Source organism: Echinops telfairi, unplaced genomic scaffold, assembly GCF_000313985.2.
Source record: "Echinops telfairi isolate 266 unplaced genomic scaffold, ASM31398v2 ScPeMD7_7416;HRSCAF=8454, whole genome shotgun sequence".
NCBI classification, from domain to species: domain Eukaryota; kingdom Metazoa; phylum Chordata; class Mammalia; order Afrosoricida; family Tenrecidae; genus Echinops; species Echinops telfairi.
Genome location: NW_022111316.1, coordinates 5,915,520 through 5,932,170, shown reverse-complemented (window position 1 = coordinate 5,932,170; position 16,651 = coordinate 5,915,520). Strand labels below are relative to the sequence as shown.

The 16,651-nt window shown below is 36.4% G+C and overlaps 1 protein-coding gene across 1 annotated transcript; it reads right to left on the bottom strand.

The window, feature by feature from the left end:
- Positions 1 to 7,975: 7,975 nt before the first annotated feature.
- Positions 7,976 to 10,345, bottom strand: LOC101638020 (olfactory receptor 5M10). The gene is made up of 2 exons (XM_004714947.2): positions 10,332 to 10,345; positions 7,976 to 8,927 (listed from the first exon to the last, which is right to left on the bottom strand). The coding sequence occupies exon 2, from the start codon at positions 8,921 to 8,923 to the stop codon at positions 7,976 to 7,978; it is 948 nt and encodes a 315-aa protein (XP_004715004.1). The 5' UTR covers positions 8,924 to 8,927; positions 10,332 to 10,345.
- Between the last annotated feature and the right edge of the window lie 6,306 nt (positions 10,346 to 16,651).

The window sequence follows — 16,651 nt, the reverse complement described above, 5'->3', positions numbered from 1 at the left end:
ATGAATTCAGTCACTGTGCTGTGGTTTGCAGAAGACATTTTCTCATCCTTGGCAAACTGAAAGTGGCAAAGTGCATGAGCGTTTCCATCTGATACTATTTCTGCATTCAAATTCACTTTTCTTTCATTCACTGAACCTTGCATCTTGGAATAATTATGCTTATACTATTCTTATTAAACAAGATTGTCATTAAATAAATATACAAGTATGTGTACATGAACCATTTTTAGAATCTACTTGACAACAATGAACAACAAACATCCGTGTTCTCTGTTTCTCTGAGACTCTCTTGCTCTATTTCAAATTCTCACCTGCCTCACCCCACCACACACATAATAATAAGATAATCAAAAAATACATCTACAAGGTCAGAGAAAGTTTTATTAAACAAAAATAGTACAACGAGAAGGTGTTTTTTCTTGACATAGCTTCCATCCAGGTTTACACACTTCTGAAGGCAATGCTGTCATCCCGCTCACCATTCCCCAAAGGATCTGTACTCTGATTTATACCACATCAAAATGACAATCTAAACTTCCTGTGGGACTCAAATGATGTTCCTCTTAAATGTTCTTTGTGTTTGAGTAACAATAACACATCTGATGGGGCAATATCACGGCTGTAGAATAATGGATGATGTTATGTTTCTCAATGAAATTTGAGTGGTTTCTCAAGGAAATTACCCTGGAAGTATGAAAGGGTGCTTTATTATAATTGGAGGTGGGTTGTGGGGAGTCCTCAATGCAACTTTCCTGGCTTTTATATTACCAATGTTCTTTTCAATTTTCTTAAAATTTCTTCCATGATCATTCTGTGTACCTTGAGGAAATCTATCAAGATTACTGCTTTTGTATCCCCCAAAACACTCACCTTAACCCTATGATCTGGCCTCTCTGTCTTGAATTTAACTCAGCCAGAAGAGCCCCTCAGAAGCAACTATTTTGGTTGAACCTACTTTTTCAAGTTACCCTAATATGACTAAAGCACATGTGAAACCTGTTTAAACACATTTGGTTTAGAAAAAACTCATGCATGCATAAACTGGAGCCATAGTAGCAAGCCCTTTGAAATGATCTTGCTTGCATAAGTATGCATACTCATACCTTTATATCTGTGTTGTTGGGAAAAACTGAATCGGATGCTTTTTCCAACTTCATGGATTAAAAAATTACAGATGTGAATTAAAATTAAAGAAAAAGAATCCAACAAAACATATTCAGTATCTAGTATAATCCACCAACAAATGGAAGCTGTTCCATCTCTCTGGTCTCTCCAGTTATGATACACTATTGATTGAAATATGCAACATGAATGTTCAGTATAACGTTTTCATTCCTAGCCCATAGTTCTCTGGTGAAATCATTTAAAGAACACTCAGTTAACTAAATTTATCTCTTGATATATAGGTGAAAATTACAGAGTCAAGAATGATCCTGTATGTTTTATAAATTTGGACATTAGTAATTCATTTACACTGCAAAGCTTGATTTTTTTTGTTGTTATTCTGGGAGCTGAGAATACAGCTCTTACAAAGCTTGGATTATATTAAAAGAAATAAATATCTAGAAAATAGGCAACATATACTGTATGTCATGGAGAAGCAAGAACAGAGATGAAAAATGAAGACGGAAAAGTATAATAAGGAATATTTTCTGAAAGCCATTCAGAGAACGTCATGCATGAATAGTATAGTAACAGTAAATGCCCCATGCAAGAATCTGGCAAAACTATAGATTTCCTTTAACCTTTCTGTGCTACTAACACATTCATCAAAATGTTCACCCAGGGAAATACAATATTGTTAAAGTATGATTTTCATTTCCAGGTCTAGCCAAATTTTCTTTATTGTTTATGGAAATAAGGTAATCTGTAAAAATTAATCTTTGAGAATCACAATTTAACACTGTACTTATTTGATTTTAAGCAGTTTTGATATAATAATTTGTTTCATTGGGCAATATAATCTTATTAGTAAATATGAAAATCAAGTGCAAATAAAAAATTGTGTTTTTTTTTCTTATGGGATTGAATGCTAATCTCTACATAAAAGAACCTGGTGCATTTTTTTAGTGTGAAATAGTAGAAATGACCTACCTTTAAAGGTTGATTTACCATATTCTGTTAAACTAAGGTGGTGAGATTTATACTGCTTTCTGAGATGTATTCCCTAAAGAAATTCAAAAAAATTTTTAAACAAGCAATTAACAGACTCTTTGTTCCTCTAGAGCATAGCCTTAATTTGATGATATGGAGATCTCAATACTCATTGGAGGCCCAAATCCATATCTAAAAGCCTCAAAAAACCTTGTCAAATATATACATCTTTAGCACAGATAGAGTAATACATCAATACACAATAATTCTAAAAAAATCATCAAACTTACAAACTGACTTTCCTGACAAGAAAAAGGACTGGGTTTGAATAGTCATTAAATGAGTGGGAAAGATATTATATCTTCTTAGCTCTTTCACAAGTGTCGTGACAGAGTATCCATACTGTTCAATGTGAGATCACATGATCAGAAATCTACATGTGAAATGGATATCTTACATTTATTTTTATCGGTATATGTAAGATTAGAGGGCATGGGATTAAGCAATTGATGTATACCTCCCATGAGGGTATCTAATGGCTTTAGTTACATAAATGTGACAATGGTCAGAGTATTGGATATATCCTCTGGACCAGTAATTGTTTCACTTGTATTTGTTGATTTTTCGTTGTCTTTACTTTAAAGGTTACAATAGTTTCAACATTGTAATAGAATCCTGGCCTGTGTGATAGTTACACAGATTGGTGTTGTTAGGTACTATCCAGTTTCAACTCATACTGACTCTACATATACACTCTCATTGCCAGTGAGTCAATGCTGACCCATAGAACCCCTGTGGGTTTTGAAGACTGTCTCCAGGAGTAGAAAACCCCATCTTCACCCTCAGAGCTGCTGGTGGTTTTGAAATGCAGACCATGAGGATCATCACATCCCAACAAGTAACCGTTACACCACCAGGGCTCCAAACTCTAGGTACAAGTGAAAAAAATTGATCCTGCACCATCCTCACAAGTATTGCTGTTTGAGTACAATTGCTGCAGCCACTGTGACAATCCATCTTGTTGAGGGTCTTTCTCTTTTTGCTGGATTTATATTTTACCAAGCATGATGTCAGTCCCCAGGGACTGGGTCCTCCTGATAAAGTGCGAAGTACGTGAAATGAAGTCTCACAGATCTTCATCTAAGAATCATTCTGATGTACTTCCTCCAACACACATTTGGTAATTCTTTGGGGGGAAATCCCAGCAACTCACTAACATCAAGCCAATTCTGACTCCTACTGACCACTTCATAATATGTTCAGTACCCTTCACCAACACCATAATTCCAAAATCATCAATGTTTCTTTAATTGTCTTTAACCATTATCCACCTTTTCCATGGATGTGAAGCAATTGAAAATGCCCTGGCTAGAGTCAGGCGTACCAGAGTCCTCAAAGTGAAATTCTAACAGGGTCTCTTGCAGCAGATTGGTCCAGTGCAATATATCCTTTGGTTTCTAGGCTGCTACGTCCATGAAAAATTGATTGTGGATCCAAGTAAAATGTTATTCTTGACAACTTCAGTCTTTTCACCACTTATCATGTGTTGCCTATTGCTCCAGGAGTGAAGATTTTCGTTTTCTTTCCATTGAGTTGTATTCCATTCTGAAGGCCTGGTCGTTGATCTTCATCAGTAGGTGCTTCAAGTTCTCTTTGATTTAATCAAGCAAAGTTATGTCACCTGTATATAACAGGTAATAAATAAGCATTCCTCATACTCTGGTGTTTTATTCTTCTTTATATAGTCCAATTTCTTTCATTATTTGCTTAGCATATTAGTTGAATAAGTATGGTGAAAGGATACAATATAAATGTATATCTTGTTTTTAAAGTAGGCAGTATCAAATTGTTCTATTTGAAGAAAGACTTCTTGGCCTGAATACAAGTTCCAAAGGAACATCATTAGGTATTCCTACTTTTTGCGATACTGTTCATTTATTTTAACCCACCAAATCTAATGCCTGTACTCTCCTTTCTGTCAAGATCCACCTGGAGACAGCAATGATACTCCACCATTCCATGTCATCTTCTGAATCCAGCTAAAATTCCTAGAAGTTCCCTCTTGATATACTGCTTCATCTGTTTTTGAATTGTCTTCACCATAAATATATTTACATATGATGTTAATCACATTGTTTTTTAAATTTTGTATTCTGCTGCTTCAACTGTCTTGGAATGGGCACTTACATGGATCATTTCTAGTTGGTAGGCCAGGTGGGTGTTTTCCAAATGTCTTGGTTTGCACTGGTAAGTGCTTCCAGGACTGCATTGGTTTGATTAAATATTTAAACAGATATTTCATCATTTCATGTGGTCTTGTTTTTCATTAATGATTCAGTGCAGTTTGGGGTTCTTTCAACACCATTGGTTCTTGATAATAAACTACCACTTGAAATGGTTGGTTGTTGACCAATATTTTGGATACACGGGCTCTATTTCTCCCATCTTTTTTGTCACTTCTGGCATCATTTAATATTTTGCCACAAGAGTCTTCGGTATTTCAATTCAAGGGTTGGATTTTTTTCTTCATTTTTTCCAACTATTGATCTTTCCTCTTCATTTCTAAAATTTTCTTCAAATCACTGGTAATTATCAATACATCAGGACCGTATCCTTTCACAATGCTTAATTAAATCTGTGTCTTGAAAAACTAATCTGAGAAGCTGGACTATATTGAGAAAAATGCAGCATTGGGAATGAAAGAAGATGTGTCAATAATCTATGATATTCAGATTATCTAAGCTTATTTGCTAAAATATGAGAGCATTTGAAATAATTATTAATGAAGAATACAGTTTTTAGTATGGGTTATATAAAGAAAAAAAATTCACAACTGAACCAGCATGAAATATTTAAATAAAAGGATAATATATTGAAAGTATCAAGGATTACATTTTACTTGGATCCACAATCAATGATAAAGCAAAATGAGATTGCTCAGTTTGGCTCCTTCATTCCTAGTCTTTGTAACATCCACCCAATCACTGGGTCGGAGAATGTTTATAAGGTCTAGAAGATTCTAACCCAAGAATAGTTTTGCTGTTCTTCTGGGTGTACAAAGAGCCATTTCAGAAGCAAACAGATTATCTGATGGTCAGCAGAAAAAAATGCTAAGAAGGAAACACTTGCAAGATTCCTCCGTGAAGTGCATGCCAGAATAGACTAAAGAAGGATGTATCTTTATAAAAATAATAATATAACGAAGACTGAAGAAGGAATTCATGCCTTTGAATCATGATGTTGGAGAAGAATATTGACTACCATAAGTACAAACAACTCTATTTGCTTCCTATATGTGAGAAGGGTGAGACTAAATCTTAAACGGACCTTGGTCCTATTGTCAAGGTAGACCTATCCCTGGCGAAAAACATGCTTGGTAAAATAGAACCAGAATCAAAACCAAATTCACTGTCACTGAGTTGATGCCCACTCATAGTGATGCTATAGGGTAGCAAAGAACTGCCCCAAGTGATTTTCTGAGACTTCATGACAGTAGAAAGCCCCGTCTTTCTCCCAAGGAGTGAATGCTGATTTCCACCTGGGGACATTGCAGATCGCAGCTCCAAAAGTAGAGAGTAAACAAAAAGGAGGAATGCCTTCAACAAGCTGGATTAACACACTGGATGTAGCAATAATCTCAAACATAGCGACGATTATGTAGACAGCCCAGGAATGGACCGTGTTTCCTTCTGCAGGACACAGGGTTTCTATGAGTTAGTGCTGACTCGGTGACACCCAGTCATCTACTAACAGCACATTTTGAAGTAGCTCTCATGCAAAGACTTCCAAAATGAAAAATGCAATCATAAATGTAGTTTAAAAAACAACAGCAACCACAAATAGGTCAATTCTTTATGTTCAGTGAGTTGCCAAGATTGGAGGTTAAATGACTACTGAAAGCCATGGTCCTTCCCAGTACAGGAAAATTAAAATGAGGGTATAATTATTTGGATAATATCTAGAGTGGTTTTTGCCACTAAGCTTTTTTTTCCCCAAATGATATTTATGTTTCAGCAAAGCAGCCCAGGGTGGAAATGGAAACACAACTCTTTTCTTTAAAAAAAAAGAGCAGCTTTTGTAAGGTAAGGGAATCCCCCCAGACCCAATGATACTAGTCTTCAAAAAGAAGAGGCCCCGAGAACTCTACAACCAATAGGAAATGAGCTCTACAACTCATTTCTAGACTGTTCTTCTTGTTGGTTCTCTGCAAGTCAGCACCCTGATGCTCCACTACTGTGCCATCACCACCACCACCACTCTAAAAAAAACCAAAAAATAAGCAGACAAATGACTTTGAAATGTAAATTTAATATGCCGTAGTTGTTGAGCGTTTGGGGGCTACAAGACCTTGGGCTACAATCCACAGGGTCAGCAGTTTGAAAACCACCGGCCTCTCAGTGGGAGAAAGCCGGGGACTGTCTTCTCCCATGAAGAGTTCAGTCTTAGAAACGAATTGGGACAGTTCTTCTCTGCATTTTAGGAAGGGTCTGAGCCAACGTGGACTGATGGCCACGAGTTTGGGTTTTTGTTGTTGCTGTCAATTGCCTTGGAGTCAGTTCCACTCATAGTGACCCTGCATACCACTGAGCAATCCACACCAAAGGGAATATATTTATATAGATGTTTGTGGTTACGTTTGTATTTATATTTATATTATAGTATATTTATTTTCTTTATTTAAATCCTTTTTTTCACTAACTATACTGACTATAATATGTTAATTTATATTATGTAAAACATAGTACAAAATAATAAAATACAATATATTTATGATAATTTTATAATGATGCACATATAAATGGTTCACTATGCAGTCACCTAGTTAACTAATAATACATAAATTAACTTAGTGACTCATATAAATACATAATCCATATTTTCCTTTATAAAGTCTTCCTTTTTATTCGCATTTTTCAACAGATGTTTAAAGGACTATTGAATCAACCTTTTCAAGAAAACTTTGATTTATGAACCACAGTAAACGTCTTCATATCCAGAAAGATACATACACACCTATTATACTCTAAAACTTTATTTTTGGTATATTCCTCATGCAGTTTTGGTTCTGCAAATATTCAAGTAATAGATTCTATTGACTCTCAGTAAACTAGCTCTATGCTAGATATGCTGCCTTGAATGCAGCTATCCACAATCAACCATCAATGATAGAATGCGATTTATATTCTTGGAAGCATGAAATGTTGAGAGGTAAAGTTGAAAGTAATAATCTGTATTATCTTTCCTAAAGTTTGTCCATGACACGGTTTCTCAAATTGTGTATGCCATAGGCTGGAGGAACACCTACGGAAACATCACTGTAGGATACACATTTTAAAATGTCTAAAAGTGATCATAGGAGATAGGATGGAGTGTCGATGATCCATGACACAAAGTACAACCAAATTCCTTTCATAAGATTATATTTAAGTATGGCCATCCTAAGCTGAACCGAAATATAAACAGTTTTACTCAGAGTAGACACATTTCCAATTTTCCAATCATGGTAAGTTGGTTTTGAAATTTCCCCAGGTAAGTAAAAAGATTTATTTTCATATGGAATTAATAGATCCCAACCAAATGATTCCCAGTAGATCCCCGCAGTAGCAAATAATTTTAAATATCAAAGCCTATTTTTAAATGTTAAAGATGGCCTTTAATATTGTTACTATCATTTAAGAATTTTTAAACCTTTAGTAACTTATAGTATCTAATGCCAATCTGTCCCAGAGATATTAATTTTGAAAGGAAATTAACATGAACTTTGAGAGCTCATTATGATAAACAAATATTGATGCTGTAGGAGTAGATTTATTTTTTTGTTTTGTTTTTGCAGGGAATCACTCTTCCTGGAGGAGCTTAATGGTTGACAGTAAACAGATCTCTAAATTGCAGGTTTACGGAAGAGATTCCCCCTGACCGCTTGCTGCATGGCATGAATCACATCCTTGTTCCTTAGGCTATAGATGAGTGGGTTCAGCATTGGGCTCAAAAAAGTATAAAAGACCGCAATTATTTTTGATTCCTCTATGGATTTCTCAGAAGGGGGGCGCAAGTACATGCAGAAAAGGGTTCCATAAAAGATAGTGACCGTTGTCAAGTGGGAACCACAGGTAGAGAAGGCTTTGTGCCGGCCCTGAGCAGAACGCATCCCCAGGATGGCTGCAAAAATGAAAAGGTAAGACAGGAGAATGATGAAGAGAGAGCTTGAGAGAGTAAAGCCCGCAACTATAAACATTGCCATCTTTTTCACGTAGGTATCGGAGCAGGCCAACATCAAAAGAGGAGGGTCCGCACAATAAAAATGATTGATTTCAAGGGAACCACAGAAAGACAGATGAAAAGTCAAAAGTGCTTGAGAGATTCCATTAAGGAAGCCATAGGCATAAGGGACGGTGACTAAGGAGATGCAAATGCTCTTGGACATCCTGGTCATGTAATGCAGAGGGCTGCAAATGGCAACATAGCGATCCAGTGCCATGGAAGCCAGGATGTAAAACTCAGTGATGACCAAGGCGATGAAGAGAAGACACTGTGTGAAGCAGCCAGCATAGGAGATGGTCTTTGTGTCGGAGAGGAAGTTGTACAGCATATTGGGGGTAATATTGGAGGAATAGCAAATGTCTACAAAGGAGAGGTGACCAAGGAAGAAATACATGGGAGTTTGGAGACGGGAATTGGTCCTGATCAGGAAGATCATGCACAAATTCCCCACCAGTGTGACTAAGTAGATCACCAGGAACACTCCAAACAGGATCTTCTCCAGCCCTGGATCATCCGTGAGTCCCAAGAGAATGAATTCAGTCACTGTGCTGTGGTTTGCAGAAGACATTTTCTCATCCTTGGCAAACTGAAAGTGGCAAAGTGCATGAGCGTTTCCATCTGATACCATTTCTGCATGTATTCCATGTATTTCAATATTCACTCACTGACTTTTATCTATGAATCCCTTAATCTTAATTATTATTTTAATCCCTTATTCTTATATTAGTATTTTCATAAACATGAGAACATCTACATAAACACTTTCAGAATCTACTTCATATCACCTTATAAAGAAACATATCTATTTTATCTTTCTGCCTTTCTTTCTTCATCCACCTCAAATTCTATCTACACATCCATCGATCTATACATCTATCTATCTCTCTATCTGCACCTCCCTCTCTCTCACATATCCACAGATACTCTGATCTATATAAACTATTTTCTTCTTATCAAAAGTGTCTTTCTTGTCCAGATAATTAATCTCTCTCTTCTCTCTCCTTCTTCCTCTTCTTCGCTTCCCTTTCCCTATCCCTCTCCCTTTCCCTCCTTATCGCATAGAAACCCTAACCAAACCCACTATCATGGAGTAGTTCCCAAGACTGTAATTCTTTATGGGAGGATACCTGGTAGGGTAATGGTCAAGCTTTGGACTGCAGTCCACACAGTGGAAACCACCAGTAGCTAAATGGGAGAAAGACTGGGCTTTCTGTTCCCATAAATAGTTACAGTCTCGGAAACCCACAGAAGGTTGCTATGAGTCAACATTGACTTGATGGCAGTGAGTTTGGTTTGGGTTTATGGGAGCAGACAGCTTAATCTTTCTCCCATGGAGCTTATAGTGATTTCTAACTACTGGCCTTGTGGTTAACAGCCCAACACCTAACTTACAGCATCACCAGGGTTCCTACCCTCTCACTCATATACACCCACCGATAATTGCAATATATTTCCACATATGTAGCTGTCTTCATGAGGAACTGTGCATGGGGTATTTCTTTTCAAACTTCATGAAGAAAAATTCAAAAGAGAAATAAAAATCAGAAAGGAAAAGCAGGTGATCATTTGCACCATTCAGAAAAACAAACCAAGGAACTTGGATCTCTCTTGAATCATCCAGCTCTGATATCCTAATATTTCCAAAACAAAATTGAAGAAAAATGTTCAGTTCAGCATTTTACTTGAAAACCATATATAATTCATTTAAGGATTTTAAATGGATTTTTAAAAATTAATTACATTGAATTGATAATATTTATATCTTGCTAAAGGAATAAGAAAAGTACAGAGCAAAGAATTACCCTGTTTACACTTCTGTTGGTGGATAAACCAGGTAGCACAACTTCCGAGAAGGAAAAACACTTATATCTAACCAAAGAGAGAATAGGACTGGCACTATGGTCCTAAATGGAAACTTTTGACCTAGTTTCCTATTAAGCCCTTGACTTTAGACTATGTCTCCTAGAGGCACATAACATCCTTCACAAGCAAGAACAGAAGGATTTGATGTGGAAACCCCTATAAGTGAACTGGGCTTTACCACAAACTCACCTGTCGCAGAATTAAGGAACTGACATACTCCCTAAGGTTTCAAGCAGAAACACCTGACTGTGTGAAGCAGATGACCGACATCTGAAGGGTATAGGACTGGGGTTTGTTGGACTTAGGTTCTGATCTCTTGAATTGATAATGACAAATAAATAGTGGCCTTGGGCTACCATATATTCACCATTTTAATGCTCTCTTTGCATTCTTGTATATATTATTCTGGTAAGCATGGTTCTGACTCTGTGAATGAGTACTATTGAAAGTTTTGTCCTACCACCAACTTCTATTATTCAGGTTAATAATGACCAGTCACTTAAACATTTAATCTGTATAAGTCAATAAATCATGTATTATGGTATGAAAAGCTGGTTTATATATGTATAATTTCATTTTCTCAACAGTATTGTAAATTCTGTACCATTGGCTAAATTAATTACAATAGCAAAAGAATTCCCGCATTCCCCAGGGGGGAGACTTATAATGGTCCTTATCATAATATTATAAAATGTCTTTAAAGTGAACAACAAACATAAATAAACCATAGATATAAAAATTGGTTAGTGGCATTCAATGACGCTCATCTTCCCAACAAGATCGCTGAAGACAAAATGGGTAAATAAGCAAATGTGGTGAAAAAAGCTGATGGTGCCTGGCTATCAAAAGATATAGCATCTGGGGTCTTAAAGGCTTGAAGATAGACAAGCAGCCATCTAGCAGGGAAGGGACGAAGCCCACATGGAAGATCACGAGGTGTTGATAAGATCAGGTATCAGGCATTATTGTGAATGAGTGGGAGTGTGGGAGTGGAGAACCAAAGCCCATCTGTAGGCAACTGGACATCCCTGTACAGTAGGATCGGGGAGGAGATGAGCCAGTCAGGATGCAGTGTAGCAACGATGAAACATCCAACTTTCCTCTAGTTCTTTAATGGTTCCTTGCCCCACTATCATGATCTCAATTCTACCTTACAAATCTGGCTAGACCATAGCATTTACACTGGTACAGATAAGAGCTGGAAACACAGGGAATCCAGGACAGATAATGAGACCAATAATCAGGATGAATAATGAGAGTAGCAATACCAGGAGAGAAATGGGAAGGTGAGGGAGAAAGGGGAAACTGATCACAATGATCTACATATAACCCCCTCCCTGAGGGATGACAACAGAAAAGTGGGTAAAGGAGACATTGGAAAGTGTAAGACATGGAAAAACAATAAAACCTTATAAATTATCAAAGGTTTGTGAGGGAGGCAGGGTGAGGGGAGGGGGAAAATGAGGAGCTGATACCAAGGGCTCAAGTAGAAAGAAACTGTTTTGAGAATGATGATGGCAACAAATATACAAATGTGCTTGACACAATGGATGGATGTATGGATTGTGATAGAGTTGTCCAAGCCCCCCAATAAAATGATTAAAAAGAATGGGTTTGGAGCTCACACTTAATTCTAGAACCAATATAAAAACAATTAGCTCTTAGGACACAGCACTACTCAAATATTCTCTCTAATGAAGAGATCCCTGACACAGAGGATGTAGAAAAATGTGATGAAGAAACCAAATGGTTTCCAGTTATCAGGAGAAAAGAGTGTCTTGTCTTTAAACAAGCAGCTATGTAAGTGAGGCATCGACTAAGTCCACATGGCAGAAGCACACCAGTCTTTGTGATCCAAGGATTGGAAATAATAAAATCCAAATCCAAACAAGGGGACTGTATCAGAGCTTAAATTGTGAACATCCAGTGTGTAGAAGATTATTGACAATAGTGGAAGTCCCAAATCCATTTGCAGGATACCTAAGTGGATTCCAACCCTCCATGGATACCTTCTGACTGTAGGCCAGGAATGTGAGTAGCTTTGGTATCAGACAGAGTATTGTAAAATCAATTATGGCAGATGTAGTTATGTAAATATGGAACACCTTATCATATGATCTCCCCTTTGATCCATTTTAAAGTTGTTTTGTTTTAAATCTTTTCTGATTTCCTTTTGATTGAGATTTTTTTTCTCTGTTTTGTTTTGCACCCTTGTTGTTGGATTTTGTTTTCTTTCTGCTTGCGATTTGTATGATTTTCTGCACATGAAATTCAGGACAGGTAAATCTATAAAGGGAGTAGCTGTATTAGAAATTACCTAGAGTCGTAGCAGGAGAGACTGGGGAAGATGGGTAATAATGAGTATGAGAAGAAGTGATTGTGCTGATGATTGCACAATTCTTCTGAAAATGATTGTATGATTGAATTACATGCCACTAAAACTATTTTTTAAACTAAGAATTGTTTTCTCCTCATCTGAAAATCAGCCCTTTTTTATCCAGCGATATTTGGTTCGTTGTTGTTTGGTTTCTGGAGTTACAACGAATTCCCTACTTCATTTGATCATGTATCATTGTAGCATGAGCAGATGTTAAATGAATAGAAATATATGTAAAATACCATTGGATTGAAGCAATCACTGTGAAGGAAATTTGAAGTAGGGAAAAGTACAATGAGGAATGATATAAAGCAGCTATCAGAGAAGAGATGGTAGCACTGGAACATAAACTATGCAAGTATCTGGGAAAAGACTTTAGAGTATTTTGGTTCCTAATTTTTAGAATAGCTCATTCATGAAATATTTTGTTTAAGGACTCACAGATAATGTTCAAAGATGGTCCTGGGTTCCAGATCTAGCTGTTATTTCTTAATTTGTTCTATGTCTTTTGAGAAAATTAAGATAGGGCTTGAAGAAATAATTTCTTTTAGAATAATTAATTCAAGAGTATTCCCAAGAAGGTGGAGGTTAAATATGTCCAAAATATCCCACTTTTCAAAAATTCTCCTCTGATCCATTATCCCTGATAACAACTACCACTCCTCCCCTAAGGATATTCTCTATATTCCCTGGGTCCCGGGATTCATGGTCATGATCACACAGCACTTACGGTGTGCAGGGAAAGGACTCATGGAGTTGTGGTCGCTGGTAAGTCTCAAAAATCCAAATTTCTGATACCCATCTGGATAACCCTCCTAATCCACGAGGGTATAGAAGCTGGTGAAATCAGCTCAGGTGATAGGTCTCAACACAAGTCCCAAACAACCAGAGGTCGAACCCATAGAGAGAGGCAAACCAGATGCATGGTTCAAAGGGAACTCTCCCCTCCTAGTTCTCTTCTTGCTGGTAGTGAGATTCCACACCCTGCTTCTGAGATGGCTCGTGTTATATATAGCCAGCAGATGGCAATCATATCTGAATCATATAATAAAATCAGTATCATCCCCGACCTTCTTACCCAGACCCATTTGGGAAAAGTCATTTGGTGTGAGTTACAAAAATGATGACTAGAAGACCCATGAATAATTCACTGGACTGCAGGCTGTACTGATTACTCGTCACGTATTGAATTCTAAGATCATTGTTTATTTACATACATCAGAACAGTATTGCATAAACTAACTAATTTTTAGAAATATAATAAACTTTTATTAATATGTGAATAGAAAACTCAAAGGGAATTTATGAAAATAGTATTTCTTTTTTTTTACATTAGTGGAATGCAAAACACTACACATTTTAATATATATGAGAATATGTATTTTAGTGTATAATGTAGAAAATAACCTACCTGCAACAACTGACTTGCCATGTCTTGTCAGAAAAAATTGGGAAGCTTTATATTATTTCCGTATTGTCCCTAAAGTGTTTTTTTACTAATTCAAAAAAACCAATTAAAATACCCTAGGTTCCTCAAGGACATAACCATAATTTGATGTTTTGAAGAGCTAGGTTCTCCTTAGAGGCCATCATCTCTACCTTGCCTGGCAGATGAGTCCATGAGATTCTTAGTGTACATCAATTAGCCACCACTTTCAGTGAAGTGGAAGAAGGAAAATCTAGGCAAATCAGTTTTGTCATTTAGAACAGTGTTTTAGTATAATATAGATGAGGGACTTCCTGACATAGACTTTTTGTTTTGTATGCTACAAGCATCTAAATGAGATCATTTAATGAAACTAACTGTCAAAGTATTAGGAGGTTTGCAGAGATAAAAAACTAAAAATAATGCAAAGCATAGAGGAACCTTTCTGAGGATAAGTTATAGATTTATACTGATTTTCCTATTGCCTTACGGTCATCAACATGCTAGGGCAAAGTCAGATCTGACAACCATGATCATTCATAAAAAGAATGATTTATAAAAGTAAATGGCTTAGGGGAGTAGAATTGAAAACATTTCAATATTGTTTAGCAATGCATGTGCTGCAACTACAAGAATATAGAGTTTTTGTCACTTACACTGCACTTCCAGGTCAGTAAAACTAAGTTAAACAAAGTTTAGATTGACCAAACACTTATGTGTATCTACCTCATACATGATAATTAGCTTTTGTATTTGTATTTTTAAATATACTAGAATATATAGGCCTTCAGAAGACAGTATGTAAAAAAAGTAGAATTTAAAGATGCTAGTTTGTGGACCCATAGTAATTTCAATATTGTTTGCAATAATATAATATTGAATCTCTTTATAATAAAGCATGCTGATAACATAGGGCATACTTATATTTTTCAATCAGCAGAATTCGATACACATAACACACAATATTACAGGTATGTTTGGAAAGAGAAACTCATAGTTTATGTGATGGCACCTAACCTGTCTATTATTAAAATTAACACCAGTGACAACATTTTTGACAACACCAGGGTTCAGTATTATAAGGAATTGCTTCCTACCTATGAGGTTGCCAATGAAAAGAAAAGTGGTCATACAAGAAATAAAATGTTGCCAAGTAAATGCACAATGAATTATAGTAACTATTGAGACACAGTATCTCTCAGATTGGCCACATCAGCAACACATATACGCATGGACACATGTGCACACATAGTCATACATACACATACATACACACTCACAGTAGACATCCTAGGTATGTCAGGCAACCACAGACCATCTTTAAAAAGAGCAGCTTTGCCTATAAGGCAATGACTTAGAGAGAGAGCGAGAGAGCTAGTCGCACTAATCCCAATCCTCGTATCCGACCTATGTTGGTTTGAACTAAATTTCATTCTTTCAGCAGAAATGTCCTGTATGCTAGATGTTTATTTATAATCAAAGACATTGGATAACAAAATAGCATATGTTTAGTTGTCAAAAAAGAGCATTTTTAAGAAAGAAAATATCATCTGACAGATTATACAATCATATATAAGTTTTTCATTTCTATGACTCGGTTTTTTAAATTGTCCTTGTTGAACACTTAGAGCTCCGGCCACCACCGGCAGCCTCGTCTCTTTTCATCATACTCTGTCTTGTATTTGTATTATTCTTCCTTGATTTTAAAGCATACCAGTACCGACAGCTGTGAAGTTGATATTAAATAGAAATTTGATAAGGATAAAAAGATTCTTCTTTAAGGAGCACTCAGCCTATGTAGGGAACCTTTAAACTGTTTTTTGTTTGTTTGCTTGCAATTTGTCTCTTTGATGAGGAATGAATTTGGGGTTACAATGTCTACAGAAACACAGCAGTGGGGAAATATATAACAATTTGTTTTGAAAACGATGGGGGAAAAGGTCAAGAGAAATCTTAGTGGGGATTGCATGTGTAACAGATTTTGAAGAAGGATGAAATAGACTATAATCACAGTACAAGCAATACAGAAGGGCGAGTTCATTATTATTTCAGTAAGCAATGCCTGAAAGACAGAATGAAGCAGACAAAGCATTGGTGTGCATCAGAAACTCTAGGCTCTAACTGAAAGCAAAGTAGTTCTTTAACAGATAAAAGTGGCTACTTCTCTACTGGCACTACAATCAGTTTTCAATGACATGGGTAAGGTATACTAGGATCACAATTAGTTTATTTTATGTTCACATGTTAACAGTGATCTGTAAAGAAAATCAAATTATTTGGCAGAGATAGCCCAGCCATGAAATCAACTCAAAGTCGAATCAGCCCACAGCCACATCAAATTGCATAGAGCAATAAAATAGAAGTGAGTGGTTATTTAAGATATTAGGGAAGTATTCATCTTGTCATAGCTCTTCAAGCTTACAGAGCTTAAAATGCAAATGTCAGACCACGTTCTGAAATTTGCCTCTGGTTCACTAGGAACAGGAAAAAAAATGGCATCACCCTTTTTCTATTACCAGAAGAAACTTCATGACAGAATAAAAGGTGATGGAGATGGGCTTATCTCTAAGTTCTGTTCTGGTCATTTCGTCTCACACATTTATCATTTTAGTAACAAGAGTGAAAAGAGT

Coding starts and splice junctions, on each gene's coding strand:
- LOC101638020 (XM_004714947.2), bottom strand. CDS start 8,923: ATGTCTTCTGCAAACCACAGCACAGTGACTGAATTCATTCTCTTGGGA.